This window comes from Phoca vitulina, unplaced genomic scaffold, assembly GCF_004348235.1.
Source record: "Phoca vitulina isolate PV1807 unplaced genomic scaffold, GSC_HSeal_1.0 scaffold8, whole genome shotgun sequence".
Classification (NCBI taxonomy): Eukaryota; Metazoa; Chordata; class Mammalia; order Carnivora; family Phocidae; genus Phoca; species Phoca vitulina.
The window spans coordinates 43933570-43959938 of record NW_022589711.1 but is presented as its reverse complement, the minus strand read 5'-3'; the positions used below and the strand labels follow the sequence as shown (position 1 = coordinate 43959938).

General features: G+C 40.1%; 1 protein-coding gene across 2 annotated transcripts in view; it reads right to left on the bottom strand.

Moving 5' to 3' along the window:
* CD86 (CD86 molecule) overlaps positions 1–25515 on the bottom strand; it is a 66943-nt gene extending 41428 nt beyond the window's left edge. For both annotated transcript variants that reach the window (XM_032406658.1, XM_032406659.1), the window contains exon 1: positions 25401–25515. In XM_032406658.1, the coding sequence (XP_032262549.1) occupies positions 25401–25414 (14 nt within the window). In that variant the 5' untranslated portion in view covers positions 25415–25515. The remainder of the gene's footprint in view (positions 1–25400) is intronic.
* Positions 25516–26369: the final 854 nt, after the last annotated feature.

Here is a 26369-nt window from a genome sequence, read left to right as displayed (position 1 = left end):
AAGTTAATTTATCTGAATAAGAAAAGGAACTCAGAATGAAATCATACTCATAAAAAGAAGGAGAATAGTGAATGGGAACCTTCCTATTCTGATGGAGAGATGGAAAGTGCTGAAGACACGTTTTTCTTCTATACATAATCAAAATGGCGTCTATTTCCCAAACCTCACCCTGAGTATACTCCAATCTATGGTTCCGAAACAAGTCTCTATATTAGGTTAGAGATGAGGATAAAGGTCCAATAAAGGATTGTGTGCTCAGCCTATAACCCTATCCTTCTGTCCTGTCCCCTAGATATTCTTATTTGCCTGACCAAGAAAGGTGAATTGTCAACATTTGCTTGGACTCTGGATAACTACTCAGGGACCTTCCCCACCACCCTCTTTGCTTGTTTCAGACATGTTTTGTTTTGTTCTATTTCTTCACAGCTTTAGTCTCCTGGTCCAGAGATCCTTAAACTTACCTCCCACCTCTATCCAATTTTTGAAACATGGTATTTGAATCTTGATTCTCTCCTAAAGAATCTGGCTTGGCTTACCTTTTCACCTTTTATGCTTTTTCCTCTCCCACCTTAACCTCAACTCCATAACATCCAATCCTCATCTCCACCAGGAAGAGACATCTGCTATCCAGGGATATTAGAGTAACCAAAATATCAAGGTCAAAGACATAGTTATTAAACAGCACAATCACAAGGAGCCATTTCCTTGTCTTCAAAGCACTGTTGCCATACAATCATTTTAGTGTGACTATCTAATAGTACTGTTTTCCCACTAGGCTAAGTGCTTCAAGAGTACAAGGGCCATGTCTTTTATGCTCCTTGCTAAAAACCCACTACCTGTGACATAGTTAAACACTCAATAAATATATTTAGAACACACCAATGAACAGAGATTTATAAAAGCTTACACACAGGATAGTTCATATAAATAGCATTAATGGTACCCGCAACAGCAAACAGACGAAATAATATAGAACTATGAGTTTGTGCACTTAGTTAGACTCATTTAAGTCCAGAACCTTAGTCCCAAGATTGAGGTTGCCTGTCAGAGGAATAGACCATCTCCTCAGTTATTACAATTTGAGAGGAGTGGGAAGTTCCCTTGGCCAAAAATTATTTTCACCTGTCTCTCCTTAAATAACTATTAGTGGAGGCACTATTTTAAGCCAATTTGCAAATGCAAATATGTTCATGGTATACAGAACACGAGAAACCACTGCCTGGGCTCTTTTTTGACCTAAGGCTTGCTTTTCAAATGAACTCTTGGTCTCTGGTGCCAAGAGGAGCCAATATCGTGATGGGGCACTTAGATGGGAAGAAGAAATGGAAAAAAGAGGAAAAAAAAAAAAAAGAGAGAGAGAGACAGGAAGAGAAAGGCCCGCTAAGAAAACAGAGACCACTGCAGAGGCTGTGGGTTTTGCTCCAGTCCTCTGAACCACTCCCTGGCACAAGGGGCTCAGGCAGGGCCGGGATCCTCGGATGGCTTCCCCTGCAGCCGAGCTACTCGGAGCCCCCAGCACCCTGAGGCCAAGGGTGGCTGCTGGTTGTTTGGTAAGCGGCACCTGCTGTTTCCTGCCTGTCCTGTCTCTTAGCTCACCAAAGCAGACACAGGGATCTGGCTGCAAGAGACACGTTTTTGTAATGTCCTACCTCCACCGTAGCCAGTCTCAGAATCAAGCCTGATGCTCAAAAGTTTTACGCATGTACTCCACAACACTTCTTACCCACTCCCTTGCCAGCCGTCAGCCCCCCCTCTGAACATCTGCCCCAGACGCAGCTTTATCTAACACCAAGCTCCCCGGGCATACGAGCTTCATAAGAACATACCTGTCACAAGTGCCCATCCACCGCAGCTCCCAGAGACCAGATGCATAAGCCCAGGAGCATTCCCGAGGAACACAGAAGCAACGTACTAAGAATAAACGAAAAGGAGCCTTTGTGAGCTCCCCGTAACCTCCTAACACTCCTTGTAGAGAAAGAAATAATGTCAGGGCTGAAGCTAGAACTCAAATGCAGAAAGGGGAACTGACAAGAAAGAAATAGTACCACAGACAGGGGCTGGTTCCAGATAACTTCTGATGGCAGGTGGGCATTTCCACCGATGAAAATGACTACAAATGCACTGACGGAGAGTGAGTGAATGTAAAGCCCTGAGGAAACTCCCCAAAGACAGCCCAGCCACAAACATGACAAAGGTTGACAGAGATCCAGGAGTGCAACCTTTGAGGCCCAAAGGTAAAGGTTCAGCTCAGTTTAATGAGTGTTTTATTGGGCAGCCATGTACCCCGGACTGTTTCTGGCTTGGCAGACGGTCTGCAACCAAAGAACCCAGAGACTGGGTATTTCTCTTCTCACCCCCGACTCCCAAACCATTCATTTGAGTATACCTCCATGGATCCTGTTAGAAGCCAATTAACATACACGGCCCGTTTTTAAATTATCCTAATCTAATCCTAATTTTCCTAATCTAGAATGTTTCTATTACCTTGGCTCCTATTCCTGGAAGTGGGTGGTACTCTCGAACCCGGGAACAAGTCACAGGCAGAAGAGTGAAAGCTGTGTGAATGCCAAGTGGATTTTTCCAAACCTAGTGCTTCCGCAGGGACAGGCTTCACACATATAATAATCCTGCCCCAAATGTATGGCTTCTTTTTCTAATCCAATTAGGCCCTAAAAAGCCCTCTGCTCAATGGGGGGGTGGAGGGGGCCATTATGTGCCTCTGAGCCTGCAGCATTTGCACTCAGGAGAGAAGCAGCTCCCTCTGAGCATGCCTCCTCCAGTCTCTTGGAGGCCAGCTGCGCCCTGCAGGGCTGAAGAAATTAAAAGTAACAAAGGGAAAGCTGTTTGTTGTCTGGGTTGAGAAGGAGCACCCAAGCAAGGACATGTGATGCAGGGGAAGTAGCATAGCATGGGTTTAGACCTGGTCCCCAGGGTCAAATCTGGTTTGACCCCTGGGCCCTGAACAAGTTACTAAACATCTCCCCATCTCAGTCTTCTCATGCAGGAAAGGTGACCAGCATCCTTGCTGCATTGTTCTGAAAGACCGATGGGATCTTGCATGTAAATCGCCCGGCACAGAGCATGCCATGCCGCTACCTAGTCTTCATTATTACTTTTCTGTCTTCCTTTCAGACTTTCCAGTTCTCATTTTGACCTTTTTTGACCACAAAGATTATCCTTAACCACTGGAAGGGTGATGGTCATTCTTCCCCAAACTGGCCTGTCAACTCCTTCACCTTCCTTCCAGGGCCTCTCAAAGCCATAGAACTCCTGCGTGGGTCCTGGCCCCTGACTCACAGGGTCTTCACTTCCTCTCAGCCATTCTGTGTGCATACCTTGGAAACGTCATCCTTTATTTGGATAGGCCCCACCTGGGGTTTTCCTCTGGATTTTACAATCATATATTTTTTTTTATTTGAAAGGGTCCATTTAGTTTCCTTATTGTAACACATGAAATTACCCACGTATCAGGGCACAGGAGAATCAATCTACAATCCACTCAGTTTTCAAGTTTCCTTCTTTTCCTTGTACTCAGCCGTCCAAATATAAAATAGAATAAATCAGAAAGTCTTGCTGTCAAAATATTTGGAATATTATTTCCCAAACTTCAGTCATTCTAGCTCAAATCTGTATTATTTTTTATACACTTATATTTCTCTCCACTTACTTTGAGTCAGTTAATCTTAAAAGGAATCTTTATATCAATATGAAAAATTTTAAAAACCAGTATCATTTACCATAAATAAAGGGTGAGTAAAAATAACACCTCACGCAGGGCTTTGGAATTACAGAGACCTGGGTTCAAACTCTGGCTCCACCAGTTGATACGTGTGTGTTCTTGGGGAAGTCACTTAACTTCTCTGAACCTTAGTTTCATCACAGAAGTAATACTAAATATCTCATAAGCTTATTATGAGGATTTTTTTTTTATTATGAGGATTAAATAGGAAGACATATATATGGTACCTCACACAGATCCTGACATACAGTAGGTTCTTTTAAAAACAGTTGTTTTATTGTTTTCTCTTTTCCATATCTTCTCTCATCTCCTCGTTTCAGCTCCTGCTTAGAGCAGGGTCCAATGCACTGCAACATCGAATTAATGGGAGATAAGGGGTGAGGTCAGCAGCAGAAATAAAGGATAACATGGTGCCATGGAATTCTCTTACTCTGTGACTTCATTAGCATTGCAGGGTTGTCTAAGGGACCTCAGAAGTCATCCCTGTCTCTCACTGTGAAGGAAGGACCCTTCTGATATTATCTCTAGTAGATGGATATCCAGCCTTTGCTTTCTCACTTATGTTGGAAAACTCACTACCTGATAAGACAGTTATAAGAGAAAGGTCTTCTTTATAATAATCCCACATCTCCTACCTCTCCCTCCCCAGCCCTGTAAGTACCATCTAGTTGTTCCTGTCCTGTTTTCTAAAACTACTGGTATATGTATTTTTAACCCCTTTACACAGAACCTTCCAAATAGTTGAAAGCAGATATAAATTTCCCTAATAGTCTCTTTTCTCGGCTAAATAGTATCAGCGTCCTCAACTGTTCCTCATATGACGTGGTCTCTAGAACCCTAATCAACTTGTGATTCTCCCACTGGCACCTGACTCCCTGAATTTATCAATATACCTCTTTGCAGAGAGGGCTCATGGAATGGAATGGGCAGTGATAAGATCACTTTCATTAATGAGTCAGAGATCACATAAGTCCATAAACAGTTTTATTGGACTGGCTGACCATGATTTTTTTTCAAATGTCATGTCATATCACCACCTCCTGGCCCCATCTTATTTGTGTGTCAGTGTTCAGCCAATCAGAATTACTCTGAATCCCATATACGCCTTTCATTGTATTAGTCATCCCACCAAGCCTTGTGCCACTCAAAAATTTGATAAGGAAGCCTTACCCAGGGGACATCAGAGCCAAGGATGGATGGGGTTCAGCAGTGATGGTGGCCAACAGTATCACATGCTGAGATGAGTTTAAGCAAAATGAAGAAGATCAGTTCCTTGTGTTTAGTAAGGAGGAAGTTACTAGTAACCCCAGAAAGCTGCTTTCTGTGTGGGGCTGCTTCCTCCATGTCTCACTCCCAGATGTTCTCATGTCTGAGGAGGCCAAGGCTACAAGAAAAAGCAGCAGGAGGGTAGTGGCCATGGATGGTAGCTGGGTCAGGGAAATAGATACCTCCCTGATGTTCTTGCTCAACTGTGCCCAAGAGATATTCCTCTGGGATCCACATAGCTAGGATCTACTCTGGGGGTGGGAAAGGGCAGAGCTAAAAATTTGTGGGCATTTGGAAAGATCAAACACCCAAATTTTCCAATTCCAGCCATATATTTGTTTGCTATACATAAATGGCTTCCTGTGGTCACTGGTCAAGAGGCAATCTAAAAATATTCTAGGTTATGGTGGTTCCAGTATAGAACAAGATGGATTCCACAAATAATTGTAGCAGCATTATTTATTGAAATGTTAGCGTTTGTTTTCTGAGATTTCTTTTTTTCAAGATTTTATTTATTTATTTGAGAGAAAGAGAGAGAGGGAGAGAATAAGCAGGGGGAGGAACAGAGGGAGAGGAAGAAGCAGGCTCCCTGTTAAGCAAGGAGCCCGACCTGGGGCTTGATCCCAGGACCCTGGGATCATGACCTGAGCCGAAGGCAGACACTTAACAGACTGAGGCACCCAGGCGCCCCTGTTTTCTGAAATTTCCTGACACATAATTTTTTTGCAGGGGAGAAAGCAGAAGAGACCTAAAGTCAAGGCACTTTTGGACTTTGGTGGAAGCCCATGGAAGAGATACAGGTGTCCTAGAGAGGAAGAGAAAAGAGAGTGCTTTTGAGATGCAAGAGGAAGGAAGGGCAGAGATGTTTGGGTCCTGTGAGCAGTGGGATCCAAGCACCCCCTTCTCAGTGCTCCCAAGGGGATAAAAGCTTTGGGAGGGAAGGCAGTGCACTTGGCTCATGGGCCTTAGTTGATAACCTCATTCCCCACTGTGGCCTGGGGGCAGAGAGCTGCCAGACTTCACAGACTACCATGGTTCAGATGGTAAGGTTGCCAATGGCAACCAAGACAGACTTAGGATTTAAAGCCCTTCCTCAATTTCTAGGCACCAGGTGAACTTCCTGAATTCTGGCTGGGCTGCAGGAAGGGAGGGGCACCCCTGTATGATCAAGACGGAATCTCTTATCCAACTGGCAGAATGGGTCTCACAGGTGAGATTAGATTGAAATAAAGGAAATATGCAAAGTGATTATCTCTTACATACTTGGATTCATGGACAGAAATTCAGACCCTACGCATAGTTCCTAAACTGTTTTGAGTTTAGCAGTCATGCAGCTCAGGGTGGTTCTGTTCTTGTTCTTAGCCCTGCTGCACAAACTCTCATAGTACAGGATAGCCAGCCACCACTCCCAGGACCTGACTCTTCCCTTTTAACAAAACTCTTTTGGGTTAACAGACAGGGTTCCCTGATACCTCTTTATGAGAGAGTGTAAAACATTTGCTGTAAATTTTTTCTTTTACTGCTGTTGTAAAATATATTTCTAAAACCCTTCCTCCTGAAAGCATAAACACAGTAACTAATGAGAAAATGAAAAGATAAGCCAGAAAGTGGAAAAAAAAATATTTGCAAAACACATACCTGATAAAGGACTATACATAGAACTCTTAAAACTCAAGAAAAAGAACAACTTAGTCTAAAAATGGGCAAAAGATCTGATCATACAACTTACCAAAGAAGATATACAGATGGAAGATAAGCATATTAAAAGGTGTTCAGTATCATATGTCTTTAGGGAATTGCTAATTAAAACAATAATGAACTACTACTACACACCTATGAGAATGGCTAAAAAAAAAAAACAAAAAAAACAAAACCCTGACAATACCAAATGCTGACAGGGATGTGGAACAATGGGAACTCTCAGTCACTGCTGGTGGGAATGCAAAATGGTATAGGCACTTTGGAACTCATCGTGGCAGTTTCTTACAACACTTAACATAAGCCTACCATGTTATCTATCAGTCATACTCATAGGTATTTACTCAAATGAGTTGAAAACTTATGTCTGCACAAAAACCTGTATATGAATATTTATAGCAACTTTATTCATAACTGCCCCAAACTGGAAGCAACTAAGATGCCTTTCAGTAATGAATGGATAGACAAACTGTGGTGCATCCATAGAATGGAATATTATTCAGTGATAAATAGAGATGAGCTATCAAGCCATGAAAAGACATGGACAAACTTTAAATGCATATTGTTTAATGAAAGAAGCCAACCTCAAAAGGCTACCTGCTGTATACTTCCAGCTAGATGACGTTCTGGAAAAGGCAAAACCATTGAGACAGTAAAAAGATCAGTGGTTGCCACGGAATGTGAGGAGTGATGAGTAGCGGAGCACAGGGGATTTTTAGGGCAGTAAAACTTTCTGCATGATACTGTAATGGTGAATATGTGTTTTAAATTTGTCAAAGCCCACAGAACTGTAGAACCCAAAGAGGGGCACTTAATGTAAGTATGAGTTTTAATTAACAATATTTGTTCATTAATTGTAACAAATATACCACACTAATGCAAGATCATAATAATAGGGGAAGCTGTGTGCAGGGGAGAGGGTATATGTAATTCTCTGTACTGTCTGCTCAATTTTTCTGTAAATCTAAAACTGTTCTAAAAATAAAGTCTATTAATTAAACACAAACACACATATACACACACTAACCACATGCACTAATTCCTGGTAAAGCAACTAAGTTAATAACGTGATATTTTAGAGGGCTTCTACACCAGTGGGTAAGAAAATTAGCATCAATTTCACAGCCCACTGTTCACTTCTCCATGTTGCACACTTGTAATCAAATACCATATATAAAACATTGCTGCAAAACATCTCTAGTTTTGTACTTCTGCCCTCTATTTTGACATTTTCTGCATCTTTCTGGTACAGAATCATACGTTTTTATGTTTTTATATCAGTTCCTTAGGTACGTTAAAAAGTCCCCATTGTTTTCTAAGGGCCAGATCAATAAAAAATAGCTTTCAGTTCCATGTTTCTGGAGGAACATTCTTAGAAACGTAGTAAGTTTCTTTTTTCTTTGAGGGGGAGATACAGTGTTGGCCTACATTTAAAAGCAATTTTATACAGTTAAGCACTAGAGGTTGAGTCTTCTCAACCTTCTTTTTTAAGGCAAAGTTTTGCAGCCTCTGTATTTACATCCTTGAGCAGGGTCACCAAGGTAGGGAGAGACCCTCACTCTTACAACCTCTAGTACCGGCTCCTCTCTAGTCCTGGGCTGGTGTCCCTAGCTGCTCTGGGGTGTCTTATTTCATTCACTTTCTCGTGATGCAAATTCACACCCATCATTCATGCGTGCTAAGAAAGAGGGAACATGTATTGTTTCTTAATTTAAATTCAATCAACTTCTGAGCACAGAAACTAAGACTCAGTGACACATTTTTGCCTACATGTCCTCTAAGGAGAATCAGAAAGGCAAGGGACACTAACAGCTATTTACCAGATTCTATCAAGTGAATGCAAAAGATCCTTGTCTGCACTTTCTCTCAAAACCAAATGGTGGCTTAATAAAACATATCCGAACTTCAGCAACAAGATACATTTATTCCGACTGAAGATAACATTAGCATGTAGTAAAAGGTAGGGTAAGGAAAAATTGTCAAAAGGCAAGTATCAGGATGTGCACATTTCATTTTTTGTTTATTTATTATTTTTTAAAGATTTTATTTATTTATTTGACAGAGAGATACATAGCGAGAGAGGGAACACAAGCAGGGGGAGTGGGAGAGGGAAAAGCAGGCTCCCCGCTGAGCAGGAAGCCCAATGTGGGGCTCCATCCCAGGACCCTGGGATCATGGCTTGAGCCGAAGGCAGACGCTTAATGACTGAGCCACCCAGGTGCCCCAGGATGTGCACATTTTAGAAAAAGAAGTACTGTTGTACCTGGGGTGGGTGTGACCTTTAAATGAACTGTTACTTTAGCAGTATGAGCAAGTGGGGAAGATGAAGAATGTGGCACGACGCAGAACTCAGGCTAAAGACAGCAACCCTGGTGGCAGGTAAGGAGCCAGCCATCCCAAAGCCAGGCTCTGAGAAGGGTCAGGGGTTTGGTGGAGACATGGCAGAGTGGGGTAGAGATGTGCAGTGGGGCACCCAGTATCGGGAGTTTCTGGGAAGTGTGATATCTACAGTGTGGTGGGTGGAGACTCTTCATTGTTTCTCCCTGTGGAACAAGGCCCATCACTGGCGGATAGGCCCCAGGGACCAATGGGGAACTGGACCACAGATCAGGAAACAAGCCAAGCCGGGGAAGGACCACAGCTTGGGGAACTGAGGGACTCACAACTCACCCCCTGGACACTAGAGATCAGAATTATGGTAGCAAGACCACATCCAGTGCACGCCTCCCACCGGGCCTGCCTGCTATGTGTACAAACACATCATAAAAGGGACTGGGCAGAGCTTCAAGGTGGTTCCAGGGTGTCCATGGGGACCGGTAATAACTATAGACTCTCGTGACAAACAAATACACATATTTTATGCTTCACCTTTGCTTCTACCCATGTTTGTATCTGAACAGTATTTCCCATTTTCCAATAATACTTTAAAATCCGCTGATATAATTGCACCACTTGGAATTTCTACTTTTTAATTTGCCCTCATCCCTTCAATAAATGCTTCACCTTAATTGAGCATAAGCCTTGGGTTGGTCCTAGGACACAAGATGAGCAAAAGCAGAGGGTCCCTGCTCTGCCAGAGCCTGCAGGTGAGTGCAGGAGACCTATACCAATCTAACCATGTCAAGGGACCTGCCACCGAATGATCTTCAACATAAAAACTTCAGTTACGTAGGATGTCCTAATGATTAAATAACTTCTTAAGAGCATGTGGTAGATTCTAAATAGGTTGTATAGGTCACAGTTAAGAAAAAGGAATAGGCTTCTTTAAGAAATATTGGTTCTTCTTCAGTTCATATTTTAAATGATCACTGTGTCTGCATGACCATCAGTCATGGATGGCACAGTAAAGAACTAAAGTGATACTAGAGTGATACTTCTAATTTAATAATTCTATATTCTAGCTATCTAGTAATGTTTACAATACAATCATAGAATCTCAGAACTTCCAAGAGTTTACACAAAAGATGGCCTATTAGTTAACCAGTAACAAAACGATGTAAAATCTTTCCAAGACAAAGGAAACACATACAGCAGCAAGTTTAAAAATTGATACCAATAAACTACCAACATCAGTGATGGTGGAATTCAACAAAGTAAACATATGATTCCAAATGTATTATCCTTTCAATCTTTAGTGTTACCTGGGAACATTAAACCCAAATTCAGAAGAATGTGATCTCTGAATTTAAAGTGGCCCATTTGCTTACACATTCTGAGAAACCGTCACCTCTTTCACACAGCATCTGACATTTGCCATTTCCTTTAAATTTTAGTTAGAAGAAATAAAATGAGGTAGTATTCTAACTGTAAAAGTGGCTCGAAGAATCCGGTCCATACGCTTTTTCCTATTTGTGCAGAGGAGGGAATATAATACATAACAAAACTAACACATTTTAACAAATGGCAGCATATTTCAAATTTAGGGAAGCACGACCTGTGAAAGCACCTTTTTATGCAAAATATTTATATAAGAGCATAAATAAAATGTGCTCTGTAAAGTAAAATAAAATATATTGGGGCATATAGAACACAGCCAATATGACTAAGCTTGTAAAAACCGAACCAAACCAAACCAAAAACCACTGGAGTTTTTAAAGCTTCCATTTCACAACAGGGTTGAGGGAGGCGGCATTGCACGCTCAAAGGCTCACTTCCCTGCAGCATCTCCATAACCAAAAGCAATGCACGTAAGACTTCTGGGAACCCTTAAAATATGCATTTATCAACCTGGATTTGCAATTTTCAAGTTGATGGTGCAGAACCATTGAGATGTAATTTTGCAGCGCCCTTCACATGCTATTGTCTGGAAGATTCTGAAGGTCCACCACCACACAGACACGTTGCTGCTTGGAAAAATTTTCCAGTAAAACAAGATGTCGCTCTTCCTACTCTTCGGCCATGTGAGTAAAGGACAGCTTCTTTTGAAAAGTGCCTTAAATAGCTTTCCTCAAATCTGGTTTAAGATGGAAAATAATCTCAAATAAGCCTTGTGCTGGTTGGCTACAGTTTTAATGTGAGGAGTTGGAATTCTTAAGAAGGACAGCATTTGTAAACCAATCTTTGCGATTCACGTATTGGAGACAAAATATTGTATTTGTCATCATACTTGAGTTGCATTTTCACTGTGCATGGCCTATTTGCATACAAACAAAAGAGATTATTTTTACAAGAGGTTTTCTGTGTTTTTGTTTTCGTCCTTTGGGATGACTGTGGTAAATAAGGGAGCAAGCCTTTTTCATACCTTGGATTTCACACATTGTGTTTATGTCATCCTCTACTTCCTCTTCCTCACCACCCACTTCCAATTCTTTGGTGGCCAGTTTTGGGGTCTCTGTCACCTCTTGTCTGGACTACTGCAATAACCTCCTGGCTGTTTCCCTTTCACTATCCTTTACCCCATCATTACCCTTCACCAAAAGCAATCTGATTATGAAACTTCCTTGCTTTGAAGACTTGCTCCCTTTTCTCTCATGGGCTAGTGGTCATAATTCTTAGGAAGACACACAAAGCTCTTCACAGCCTGAATCCAACTTTTCTCTTGCTTTTATCAGTCAACCCACATAACTTACCTTCTAGTCACACTTGAACTGTTTCACTGTCCTGACCTTTCAGGACTTTTTGTGTTCTTTGCCTTTGCACAAGCTATTCCTTCTGCCTGGGATGCCTTTCTTGCCTTTTCTGTATGCAAAACTCCCCTGTTCCTTTGAGATCCAGATCACTCCACAGTTCACAGTTGGAACCTTCCCTGCCATCCTTCCCTCCTTTTTCACCATATCTGTATCTTCCTCCCTCCCAAATCACATAATTTATTCTTTCATTATAACAGTTCCCTCCTCGTGTTAAAATTTCACTGCTCATATGGATGTCCTGTCCTGACTTCCACAAGGGCAGGGAACATGTTTAATTCCTTCTGCATTCCTGATACTTAGTGCAGGTCCAGTAAACATTATTAAAGTTAATATCTGTTAACCGATCACTTATAAGCTAGCTATTCTGCTGAGTACTTTAAGTGCATTACTTCATTTAATCTATATAATAAATGTACAAAGATTTACAGATAGGGAAACTGAGTTTCAGAGAAGTTAGGCCACTTGCCTAGGGACACACAGCTGGTGATCTCAAGGTTTTAGCAAGATATAGAATTGAATCTGTTTTCATTTCTACCTGATAATGCTATATGACTATGATTAGAATGTCAGTGTACTTTTCTGGTGCGGTTTTGGCTCTTTTTATGTAAGTCTCTCCACTCTACCTTTTACTAATTTTGCAACCTTGAGTAAGTTACTAAACCTCTCTAAACCTCAATTTCCTCATTTTTTTTCAATGGGGAAAATAATACCTAATTTATATGGTTATTGTAAAGATTCAGGGACAACACCTATATAAGGTTCCCAGCCCCCATGCTGCTCATCATAGCAATCACTTATTCCTTCCTGCTCTCAGCCATGTACTTCATATTCCTCCATTCACTCACTTAATCCTTACTCTCTGAAAACTGGAAACTATTAAACCTTCTAACAGATGAAGAAACAGGCTTTAGAGAAGCAAGTAACCTGCCCAAAGTTCCTTTAATCCAAGGAAATGTTTTTCCTCAGGTCCCCCAGAACTAAATAGGACGCTCAGATCAATACCTAAGTGGTGTACAAAGGGATCCCCCTGCCCGTATGTGTGAAAACACAACTAGAGGCATTACAGAGACCGAGTTTGCATTTGTTTTCTAACTTTTTTTTTCCCGGACAACCATGAACACTTAACAAGCCAGAGAATTCTCTTGAAAACACAATCTTGGGTGAGCCACTGCATGGACATATTAACTATTCCGCTCCCTGCTGTCTAAATTCTCCATGTCCCTCAAATTTCCACCTCTCCACTGAGCCCTCACTCAAGTTCCCCTCTCTCTACCAATCCACTTCCTTCCAACCCCCAAGCAAAGATCTTGGGACCACTTCCAGCCCAGTCAGAAGGGAAGAGGTAATGCTCTCTGCCTTAGGATCTGGTGCCCTGGGGGAAGTGCCTTGCTGGGTTCACATTCTCAAAACCCCTAGCTTCTGTAACTCCCAGCTTTCACCTGTCTTATTCCATTTGGTTATTCCTTCCCACCTGCTGATGCTTCACTATCTAGGCCAAGGCTTTTAGACTCAAGGGCCTGCAGGGTCCTGGCAGGTAATGAAAATCAATGAGCAAAGTAGGCCACATAGGAGGAGAACTTATACCCCACTGGAAGTTGAGCAGCCTCTTCCAGATTCACCAGTTGTTACCATATGGGAATGTGGGCCCAGCGTTACTGGGTATTCTGATTTACGTGAATTCTCCAGATTTTTTAAGTATTGGTAACTAATTATAATTTAAGGTTTTTTTTTTAATTTTAATTTTTTATTTATTTTTATTTTTAAAATTAATTTATTTTTTATTATGTTCAATTAGCCAACATATAGTACATCATTAGTTTTTGATATAGTGTTCAACAATTCATTAGTTGTGTGTTAACACCCAGTGCTCCTCACCACCCATGCCCTCCTTAATACCCATCACCCAGTTACTCCGTCCCCTCATTCCCCTTACTTCTGTAACCCTCAGTTTGGTTCCCAGAGTCCAGAGTCTCTCATGGTTTGTCTCCCTCTCTGATTTCTTTCCATTCAGTTTTCCCTCCCTTCCCCTGTGGTCCTCCATGCTATTTCTTATGTTCCACATATGAGTGAAACCATATGATAATTTTCCCTGCTTGACTTATTTCACGTAGCATAATTCCCCCCAGTTCCATCCATGTTGATGCAAATGGCGGGTATTCATCCTTTCTGATGGCTGAATAATAATTTTTAAAGATTACAATCTATGTGTGTACTATTTTTGGCCTACCAACCTTTAGTTTTCAACCTCTGCCCTAGGACCATTGCTCCCTAATTCTTAGCTTTATCACTTGGTTGCCAGAGCTTGTTTTGGACCCTGACACCACACAGCTCTCTCTTTCCACCCACAGATCTGTCTTGCTGCTAAGAGTAATCTCATCCTCCCCTGATCTCCCATAATATATGGTCTCATAATGCTTGCTCAGAGCTTTGGTCTAGAATTAGACTGGGATCTGGAATCCTGGCTCTGTATCAGCTATGTGACCTGGACAAGTTATTTAACATCTCTAAGATTTAGTTTTCACTTGTGGAAAATGGGGGATAATAATATTATCTACCTCCTGGAGTTGTAAGGATTAAATGAAATAATATATGATGTGATATAGTATGCCATAATGCCTTCCACGTGGTAAGAAGTGTTAGCTATGGTGAGACCTTCTCCCTTAGCAGCTGCCAAGTAGGATCTTTATCTGATTCGTCTTCATTTTCTCAACATTAAATAAAACTTTATTGAATAAGTGAATAAGCTAATAGTCTTAGCTCCCTTTTTTCTAGCCCTGATTCACTGCAGCCTGGAATGCGATATATTCTTAAACCACCCCCTCCACAGTGATCTCACTCTCCTCTGAACCTCTGTTACACTAACAGAGGTCAGAGGTCAAAACTGGTGGCCTGAGCCAAACCTGCCCCTCTAGACATTGAGGCATTACATAAAAATCAGGAGATTTCACCTGTAAGTCCACCTTCCTAACTTCTCTCAAAAAATAAGATTAGGTTGTACTGGACCACACTCCTGCACAAAAGACAACAGAGTGGTGACCAGAAGCTTTGCTCAACATGGGGCTCATCTGCTTGTGTAATGAAGTTTCCACCATTCATGCACCATGAGGGTATAATAAACTATAGGCCTGCATCACACTTCTGTCATCTGAGGGTCTCTGGGGCATTCTATGTTTGCCACTCCTGACTTAGAGATTGTACCTCACCGCTAGACGGCTTTTTAACTTGATTTCATCCTGCTTAGCAGAGCGATATAAATTCACTGTAGATTTAGCAATTTCAAAGAAAAAAAAAAACCTATTTCTGTAATCCCACCAATCTAGAGGTAACAACTATGACTATTTTTACATACTTGCTTGCTATGTTGTTTCTGTGCATTATTTTCCTTATAATTCCACGGGCTTATGATTCCTTCTGTCATTAAAAAGTCATCAACACCCACACAAACACACACACACATCATCAACTTCATTTTAATTTACTTAACTATTAACCTACTATGAAAAATTTAGGTTGATTCTTATTTTTCATTATATTAAATAATGCTATAATAAACATTTTTGTACACAAATCTTTTCCATGTCTCTTATTATTTATCTGTATTCTTAAAGGTGAAATTATTACAGAAGAGGAATAAGCATTTTTATGATAAACAAAAGTGGTAGTTTAAAAATCTTCTAGAATTAGAAGTGCAAATTTGAATACGTTACCCATGATGACTAATAAGCAAACAAGTCTATAAATTCAGAGCAGACATTAGCAGATGTAACATATTTGAGTCCAGAAGGCTAAAACAGGGCTTTCATTGCTTCGTGAAGACATACATAATTACCAACTATAGGACAGGATTTTATTTTAATGTTTTTGACATCCTACCTTACATAAAATATATTTTATGTGGCTTTGTTGTTTGGCTTTCACCTTTTTCACCTGCATTGAGCCTGCCCTTCTCTTATCTATAATTAGAGGTTTACTATAGTGACTTCTGGGTTTTAAGTAAGAATCCATTTGCTAGAACTGAATCAGAAAACGCAGAGCCAAAGAAATTTAGGACAATTTAAAATATAGAAAACAATAGATTTAAAGAAAAGAATGTGAAGCCTGAAATATTTTATTTCCATGAGACTTCACATCCACTATAAATTTCTATAAGCCTCATGGCATTGGTAAGTACTCATTCCCACATTTTTCAGATGAAGGCACTGAAGTTGAGGGGGCGAGGTAGCTTCCCCAAGGTGACACTGCTGGTAAACAGAGAACTACTCATTAACTACTTATTATTTGACACCAGCCGGACTGACTCAAAACTCTGGCACTTAGCCAAGGCATACTGCCTACGGACAAATGGAAAGCAGCTACGTGGAACCGCGCACACTTCACTGTTACTTTTTAAAAATCATCATATTTGATATATTTACCTTGAGAAATCATGTTACTCATTTTGGCATATTTCTAATGTGTAGCCAAGGGCCTGGAACAAAGGTGCTGAATGAACTGAAAAATTATTAAGAATAGAGAAATAGGCAGTTGGCCAGAATAGGTGTTTTTAAGCATTTTTAAGCTTCTTATAGTTGGCAAATTGCTTTCCAGAAAGGTTAGAGTCATTCATAATCCCACAATCAATAGTATATGAAAGCACCATTCTTCTTGTGCACTCATTATCATTGTTATTATTATTAGAGAGAGAGAGAAAGAGAGAGTGAACAGGGGAGGGGCAGAGGCAGAGAGAGAATCCTAAGCAGGGTGTGGAGCCCGACACAGGGCTCTTACGACCCTGAGATCATGTCTTGAGCCGAAGTCAATTAAGTGACTGAGCCACCCAGGTACCCCTCATCAGCATTATTATCTCCACCCCAACAAAACACAAATTGTTAATTTGATAAATAAAAATATTTCATTGGTGTTTGCATTAGCGTTTCTTTAATATTTAGTGAAGATGAACATTTTGGGTTTCTTTAAATTACTTTTTTAAATTAAGTTTTTAATTTTATTTCAAGTATTGTTAATATACAGTGTTATATTAGTTTCAGGTGTACAATATAATGATGCAACAATTCTATACATTACTCAGTGCTTATAAGTGTACTCTTTAATCTCCATCACCTGTTTCACCCATCTCCCCCTCCCATCTCCCCTCTGGTAACCATCAGCTTGTTCTCTGAGTTAAGAATCTGTTTCTTGGTTTGTCTCTTTTTTCCCTTTGCTTGTTTGTTTTGTTCCTTAAATTCCACATATGAGTGACATCACATGGAATTTATCTTTCTCTGACTTATTTCACTCAGCATAATACTCTCTAGCTCCATCCATGTTGTTGCAAATGGCAAGATTTAATTCTTTTTTATGGCCGAGTAATATTCCATTGAATACATATTTTCTTTATCCACATCTTCTTTATCTATTCATCTATCGATGGACACTTGGGCTGCTTCCATAATTTGGCTATTGCAAATAATGCTGCAATAAACAGGGGTGCATGTATCCCTTTGAATTAGCGTTTTTATATTTTGGAGGTAAATACCCAGTCGTGCGATTACTGGATCATAGGGAGGTTCCATTTTTAACTCTTTGAGGAACTTCCATACTGTTTTCTACAGTGCTGTACTAGTTTGCATTCCTACTAAACAGTGCACAAGCGTTCCTTTTTCTCCACATTTTTGCTAACACTTGTTTCTTGTGTTTTTGATTGTAGCCATCTGACAGGTGTGAGGTGATACCTCATTGTAGTTTTGATTTGCATTTCCCCGATAAAGAGTGACATTGAGCATCTTTTCATGTGTCTGTTGGTCATTTGTACGTCTTTCGAGAAGCGTCTGTTCATGTCTTCTGCCCATTTTTTTAATTGGATTATTTGTTTTTTGGGTGTTGAGTTGTATCTTTAAATTACTTTTTAAATGTTTTATTTTGAATTAATTTAAGTTGCCAATAAAGTTGAAAAGAAACGTATAAGGAGGTCTTGTGTACCCTTCACCCACTTCCCCCCAATGGTAACGTCTTGTATAACTGCGGTACAACAGTTAAAAACCAGGAAATGGACATTGGTGTAATCCACAGAATTTATTTAGATTTCACCAGTTTTATGTTTTATGTAGTTCTATGCAATTTTATCACATGTGGAAATTCATGTAACAATTGTCATTCATGTAATAAGGAAATATTTCATTACCACAAGGCTCCCCTGTGCTAACCCTTTGTAGCTGCATACCTCCTCCTTTCTCCAGCACCCATGGCTAAACCATCGATCTGCTTTCTTGTCTTTATGATTTTGTTATTTCAAGAATGACATATAAATGGAATCATATGATATGTAACATTTTGGGATTGGCATTTTCACTTTGCATAATTCTCTGGAGATTCATCCAAGTTTTTGTGTATATCGGTAGTTCTTTCCTTTTATTGCTGAGTAGTGTTCCATGGTACATATATACCACAGTTTGTTTAACCATTCACTCAGTGATGGATATTCTTCCCCCCAGTTTTTGACTATTATGAATAAGTCTGGTATGAATATTCATGTCGTGGTTTTGTGTGAACATAGGTTTTTTATTTCTCTGGGATAAATGCCCAAGACTGCAACTGCTGGGTCATATGGTAAGTGTATGTTTAGTTTTGTAAGAAATTGTCCAACTGTTTTCCAGAGTGGCTGTACAATTTAACACTCCCAACAGCAAAATATGAATGATCCAGTTTCTCTGCATTCTGCAAGTATTTGATGTTACCATTATTTTTTTTAGCCATTCTACTAGATGTGTAGTGATACCTCACTCTGGGTTTAATTTTCATTCTCATAATGGCTAATGATGTTAAGCATCTTTTCATGTGCTTATTTGTCATCTGAATGTCCTCTTTGAGAAAATGTCTTGTATATCTTTTGCCCATTTTCGAATTGGATTGTTTACTGTTTAATCTGATAAATGAAAATATCTCATTGGAGGGGCACCTGGGTGGCTCGGTCAGTTAAGCGACTGCCTTTGGCTCAGGTCATGATCCTGGAGTCCCGGGATTGAGTCCCATATCGAGCTCCCTGCTTGGCGGGGAGTCTGCTTCTCCCTCTGACCCTCCCCCCTCTCATGCTCTCTCTCTCTCTCTCAAATAAAAAATATTAAATCTTTAAAAAAAAAAAGAAAACATCTCATTGGAGCTTGAACTGGCATTTCTTTAATACCTAGCAAAAAGGATCATTTTTTGTCATTTATATTTATTTTTTAAAATAGCTTAGTTATTAACTGCATTGGATTGCTTTGCGATTTTATTTTTTAATTTTTTTAAATTATGTTAGTCACCATACAGTACATCATTAGTTTTTGATGTAGTGTTCTATGCTTTTCTCATTTTATAATTGTTGGTCTGTCTTCCTAACTACACTATAAAGATGACATGTTGGCTTTTTTTTTTTTTCTGTATTTTACCCGGTTCCTTAAAACAATCAGGTTCTTGATAAAGATTTATTGTTTTCTTGGTTGAAAATAGTTGCAACATAAGGGTGATGATCTAGGTTTATCTTTTGGGTAGTTATTTTTTCAGATCTTATCCCATGGTTAGTTTCTGGCTGATACTAGTTCGTTTACTTAACTATTAATTATTTTATTTTTATTAGATCTTTTAGTACAGTCAAATTGGATTAATTTGATCCCCTATAATATAGAACTGTGACATTTGGATTGTCGGGCCGATATCCCTGAGACTGTAGAAAGCAAATTTTAGACTCATTTTGACTTCAGAACTTTCTAAGAAAATGCTTTGATACTTCTTTATTCAAGTGCTACTATATTTTTCTGTTTAAATGATGAGTGAGCCCCAAAATTCCACTTGTGTTTGTTTTCTTCTTTACATCGCCAGATTCACCGCAGTCTTCATCTCTGAGAAGGCTCAAATAATAACTTTCTTATGGCTTTACAAAATAGAATGGAATCTGTGTCAGTACTAAAAATCTAATTCGTAAAATGATAGCTGCAAAAATCCTTTTCTTCCTGAAAGCCTTCTCAAACCAGTTTGGTGGGAAAAAGTATCTGCATTTTTAGCAATTAAGGTAGAGGAAGGAAAACTCCAGGTCTGGCTGACTGGACTCTTGGTTGTTTCCACGTGGCTGTTATGGATAGCAGGGGTGAGTTTGGTCCAGAGAGGAGGTCTCCTTTCATCACCAAATGTTTGCAGGAGTGGTCTCTGTGCTGTCTCTGTATTCTCAGCTCTCTTGATGATGATTTACTCTCTCTACTGAACTGGGAGATCTCTGCAAAGGTCACCAAGGGCCTCTGGACTGACATTTTCAGTCATTCTCCTACTTCACTTTTCTACAGAATTTGACACTGTGGCTACCCTCTGCTTTGTGAAATACTTTCCTTCTGTTAGCTTAGGTGACATGATCCTTTATCTTCCCTCCCTCCCCTATACGCTTATGCCCAGTTTCCTTTCTCTGGTTGTATGCACTCTTCTCACCAGGGTATTATTATGTACACTCACCAACTGTATTAGTTCGCTAGGGTCATAGCAACAAAGTACCACAAACTGTGGCTTAAACAACAGAAGTTTACTGTCTCACAGTTCTGGAAGCAAGAAGCTTTAAATGAAGGTGTCGGCAGCGCTGGTTCCTTCTGACAGCTGTTCGAGGCCTCTCTCCTTAGCTTGAGAATGGCCTTGTTCTCCATGTCTCCTCACATTGTCTTCTCTCTATGCAGGTTTCTCTGTCTAAATTTTCCCTTCTTTATCAGCACACCTATCATCTGGGATTAGGGCCCACCCTCATGACCTCATTTTGACTTGATTATCACTGTAAAGACCCTATCTCCAAATACGGTCACATTCTGAGGTACTGGGGTTAAGACTTCAACATATCAATTTTGAGGGGACACCATTCATTCACTAACATTTAGTCCTTAGACACATTTTTTTCTGTTGTAGCTCATTTGTTCAATGTAGAAGTTTGGTAAATACAGTTTGCCTTTCCCTGGGGATGTCCTATTTTTTTTTTTTTTTAAGATTTTATTTATTTATTTGACAGAGAGAGAGAGACCGCGAGAGAGGGAACACAAGCAGGGGGAGTGGGAGAAGAAGAAGCAGGCTTCCTGCTGAGCAGGGAGTCCGATGCGGGGCTCGATCCCAGTACCCCGGGATCATGACCTGAGCCGAAGGCAGACGCTTAACGACTGAGCCACCCAGGCGCCCCGGGATGTCCTATTCTTGCTTGCATCTATCTCCTCCCTTGGTTTCTATGACATCGCTTTTCTCGTACTTCGCTCCAATCTCTTTAGTCCCTCTGTGATGTCTATTGTGGACTCTTCAGCCTCATCTCCCTCCTTAAATGTCAAGGTTTTCCACGTTCCATCCTTGGCTTCTTCTCACTCCATCATCCTCTCCCTGGTGAGCTCACCCACAATGAGAATTTCAGCCTTCAGCTGTACTTATGCTGAATACTGTTAACATCTATTCCAACCTATACCTCTTTTTTGAGCTTTGCACCTGTATAATCACTTGTCTACTTGGGCATCACCATCCAACTGCTCCACAGGATCTCAAATTCAGCAAAATGAACTTACCTTCAGTTCTCTCTTTCCCCTGGCTCAAACCCCATCCACTTCCTATATCCCCCGTTTTATGAAGGATGCCACTGTGTACTTAGATCTCTCCTTCCAAGCTCCACATCTTTCAGAAACCAAATCCTGTCAATTCTTATCATATCTTTGCTTGTTTATTATTCTTCAAACTTAGGCTGTAACTTTGAGATAATCACGGCTGGATACCTGGGCTCTGGGTTTCCTTGTTCTGGCCCCTCCTAGTTTCTACCTCATCCTCTGTTATTACTCTGTCAGGTATCTTCTCACAGCTATACTTGGAAACCACCCCCACCCACCATCCATCTATTTAATCACCCAGATCTTGGGTCTTTAAACCAAGTTGACCCCCCCATGAAACCCACAGCTGGAGGTCTGTAAAAGCCTCTGCAGATCTCTGAGCCATCTCTTCTCTTCTGCATTATCTCTGCTCCTGGCTTCATCCCTGCAACCAAAATGACTCTCTGCTTTCTTAGCTTCACCCTCCTTTCTGGTATTTGTCTTCTCATTGTCATCAGAGTCATTCCCTGGAAGTGGCTGGCCTTGTCCTTGGGCTCTGTCTGTTTCAGGTCAGCTTCACTGGGAGCCAAGCCGTCTTCACAGGCCCAGAGGGTACTGCACCTTCCTGAATTCTAGTTCTAGCATTGCCAGCAAGTAATTGGGTAATCTTGGACGAATCACTTCCCCTTTAGTTCTTAATCCTAATAGTAATAGTAATAAAAACAACTAATAATAATTACTGAGTACTTATCGGAGCAAGGTTCTAAGCACTTTACATGGGTTATCTCTCACAACCACTTATGACTTATCACAATTATCCCCATTGTACAGAGAAGAAACTGAGGATCACAATTTTTAAGCAACTTGTCCAAGGTCACACAGCCAGAAAGTAGAAGAGCCTAGGATTCAAGTCCCAGCACTCTGGTTCCAAAGCATGGCCACTTAACCACTGCCCTGTTCTTCCTTCCAATAGGCCATGCCATCACATCTGTAAACTACGGAAGTAAGCACTCCAGTCTTTCCACATAGAACATTCTATGAAAACCAGCCTATTAGGATCTAGCGAGTATATTTTGAAGAGGAGTCAAGTGAGAAAAAAGTGAAACACAAAAGGCCAAAACCCTAAAAATGGAATTCCACAAATTATGAGTGATCACGTAGTACTAGACAGCTGTCTGCTTTTCTGAGAGAAGCCAAGAATTGATTTATTTTTTAATTATCTAGTTTTATTTTTCTGCCTGCTAATGTGACCCAAGTTCAAAAGCACAGAGTAGAAAATAGAAATCATCTGTATTTCTGGTTAACATTGTGTATATATAGGTATCATGCATAAAAGTAGTAGCACTGTACATTCTGCTTTTTTTTTCTTTAGCTAAACACATTAAAAATTGTTCTACAGTAGAATTTTTAATGATTCATGGTATTCCATTACGGATGTTCCATAATTAACCAATTACCTATTTTAAGACATTTAAGTTGTTTCTAAGATTTTCACTATTAGAAACAATGCCAATAAAAATACTTGTGTCACTAAAATTTTACAAATATATATGATTATGTCTTTATAATAAATGTCTAAAATTTGAACTTCTTGGTTAAAGAACATATACATTTTTTGTTGTTGTTGTTTTTAAAGATTTTATTTATTTATTTATTTGAGAGAGAGAGAGAGAGAAACAGCATGAGAGGGGAGAGGGTCAGAGGGAGAAGCAGGCTCCCCGCTGAGCCGGGAGCCCGATGTGGGACTCGATCCCAGGACTCCGGGACCATGACCTGAGCCGAAGGCAGACGCTTAACCAACTGAGCCACCCAGGCACCCAAGAACATATACATTTTAAGGGCTTTTGATTTGTATCACCAAATTTTTGTCCAGAAAGATATTACCATCAGCAGGGAATAAGGGTATAAATGTTCCTCCCTCCTTAGAAACATGTAGGCTTCTTGCTTACATGCTAGTTACTTTTAAAAAAGAAACCTGCCAGAAGAACCATGAGAGACGATGGACTCCGAAAAACAAACTGAGGGATCTAGAAGGGAGGATGGGTTAGCCTGGTGATGGGTATTGAGGAGGGCACGTTCTGCATGGAGCACTGGGTGTCATGCACAAACAATGAATCATGGAACACTATATCTAAAACTAATGATGCAATGTATGGGGATTAACATAACAATAAAAAAATTAAAAAAAAAAAAGAAACCTGCCATTTTGATAAAGAAAAATAACATTTCACTGTTTTAATTAGCATTTCTTTTATTTCTGATGAGATTTCACATTATTTATTGGTCATTTATATTTTAAAATTTTCTGTTCATTATCAATTTTCAGGCACTGTGAAACAGCGAATCTTAACAAGAACAATATAGACAGTGGCCTGTGGTTCTATAGATGTCTGCAGGCAGCGTTAGCATAATTAAATGGTATCACTGCTATAGTTTCACAAAAAGGATAAATTCTGAATTTTTTTATACATGTGTAATATTTCAAAATTCTACTGCAAGGAAAAAGACTCTCCTTGGAAATTAAATTCTAATCTTCTGAAATAAAATCAGCAAAGCTGTTTCCGGAACCAGTAAGCACTGCATAGACGAGGATTACTTAGATTTTCAAAGAACAATAATAAATAATGACTGATTCCAGCTGGAGGGTGGATATGACTGTTTCCAGTAAGTCACAGCCACAAGGGCATGCCACACAGAAGAAACCTTGTGGTACAGAGCAAAGCAGCAAGAAAGATTTTAGCTTACTCCTATATGAACAGTGTGATCTTAGCATGTTATTTAGGCTCTTTAAGCCACAGTTATCTTATCTATAAAACAGAATGATATTATCTGTCTGAGAGTCATTGTGGAGATTAAAATCCAGTGACATACCATGAATAAAGTACACAATACATCATGTATGTTCAATACTGGGGAGTTAATTGAATTACTGCTCTACTTTTTTCTACTACCTCACCTTGCTCAAAATCTCCCATGGCCTGTTTGTGATTCATTTTCTGGCTTCTGCATTTTCTTCTTACACCTTTTTCCTCTTCCTTTTCCTTGGCCTCTCTCCTACCTTCTCTTATTCCTCTGCCCCCAGGCCAAACTGGCCTTGGTATACACAAAATTTATTCTCTAGACTTTGTAATGCTTACACAGACATTTAAATTTTTTCTGATTCTTAAAATCAACAACTGCAACATTTAAATATTCGAAAAACAAATTTACAAAATCAAAATTAATCACTTAAAAAAAAAACCCCCAACAATCGGTAAACTTTTTGGCACCTCAAATAATTCTTAACTTTGAGTGGCAGTGAAACGTCTTCGGTAGAAATTTCTTTAAAAGATCCCCTGCCGGGGCGCCTGGGTGACTCAGTCCGTTGAGCGTCTGCCTTCGGCTGCGGTCATGATCTCCGGGTCCTGGGATTGAGTCCCACATCCGGCTCCCTGCTCAGCGGGGAGCCTGCTTCTGCCTGCCTCTCCCCTGCTTGTGCTCTCTCTCTCTCTCTCTCTCAAATAAATAAATAAAATCTTAAAAAAAAAAAAAAAATCCCCTGCCTTGGAGCTACAGGATCAACCTAGACTAGATGCTCTCAGAAGGGGAGAATGGCTTCTGGGACTTCATTTAATTTTTCACAGCATAGGTTGTTCTTTATCCCAGGGGTTTGTGCTTTTTGGCTTGTGCATAACTATGCCTTAATATATATTAGCGTTCTTGAGCAGGAAGGACAGAAAACAGAGCACCAGCCTCAACCTCAGCCTGTTGCTGAGGTAACTTAACTCCTTTTTTTTTTTTTTTTTTAAAGATTTTATGTATTTGAGAGAGAGAGAGAGCACAAGAGTGGGGTGAGGGGCAGAGGGAGAAGTAGACTGCCCGCTGAGCATGGATACAGATGTGGGGCTCGATCCTGGGACTCCAGGATCATGACCTGTGCCCAAGGCAGACGCTTAACCAAGTGCTTAACCGCGGAGCCACCCAGGCGCCCCTGAGGTCACTTAACTCTTAACTGCCTGTCAAAGAATAATGAGAATGATCACTCACCATCTGAGATACATCTTGGCTGCGTCGGCTGTTGCGCTAACGTCTGGGAATGATTCCTGTCTGTCTGTACTAGCTTGTGCTACAGTGGAAGGAGGAGCAACCCCCTTACGCCTGTGAAAGCCTTCCTCTCAATGACTGTATATCCTGTAACTTTCTTTAATAAAGGCTGTTCCTCTTTTTTCTACAGATTTTGCCAACACTTGTGGAAGAAATTTAACCATTTCCTTGCATTTGAATTCACTGACCTACGTCTAAATATATTTTTAAAAATAATTCGGTGGCTTGAGTTCCAGACCTGACGTTAAGATGAGACTGACATTCCCTCAAAAAACCTAGAAAATAAAATAATTAAAAAGAAAGAAAAATCTCTGCATTTATAAATAGAATAAAAAATATTCTGCAGTTTTGGTAAGACAGTGAAAAGTATGATTTATTATGGATGTGGATTGGGAGTGAGTAGCCTCTTCCTACTGATTTCCACCACAGAGATAATAGAGGATTTCACTGAACTTTGGGCACAAGGGAAAGTCCTGTGAGAGCTGCATAACCAAGGAAGGCAAACAAAAACTACTGCTTTTATTATTTCATTCTTACTAGAGGCAAAGATTAAATTGGTCAAAGAGAGGTTTCCTGAAATAGAGGCCTGAAAAATAAAAGCAGTATCCTAATATGAAGAGATGCACTTGAGAGAGAAACATAAAATTCATCAAGTAGAAACTATTTTCAGAAGAAAAAAATTTCCACATATGAACTGAAAGGGACACCATGAAGAAATTCAAAAGATTCAGACTGTCGAAAAAACTTTAAGAAAATGGATTTTCCTCCAGATAAATCACTGTGAGCATTTTAAATTACAAAGACATTGAAAGCTAAAAGCAAAATGAAAAAGTAGGATGACTACAGAGAAAGATAAGCCAGCTTGACCTCTTACTCAACCCTAAATGTCAAAAAGCCACAGAACAAGATCTA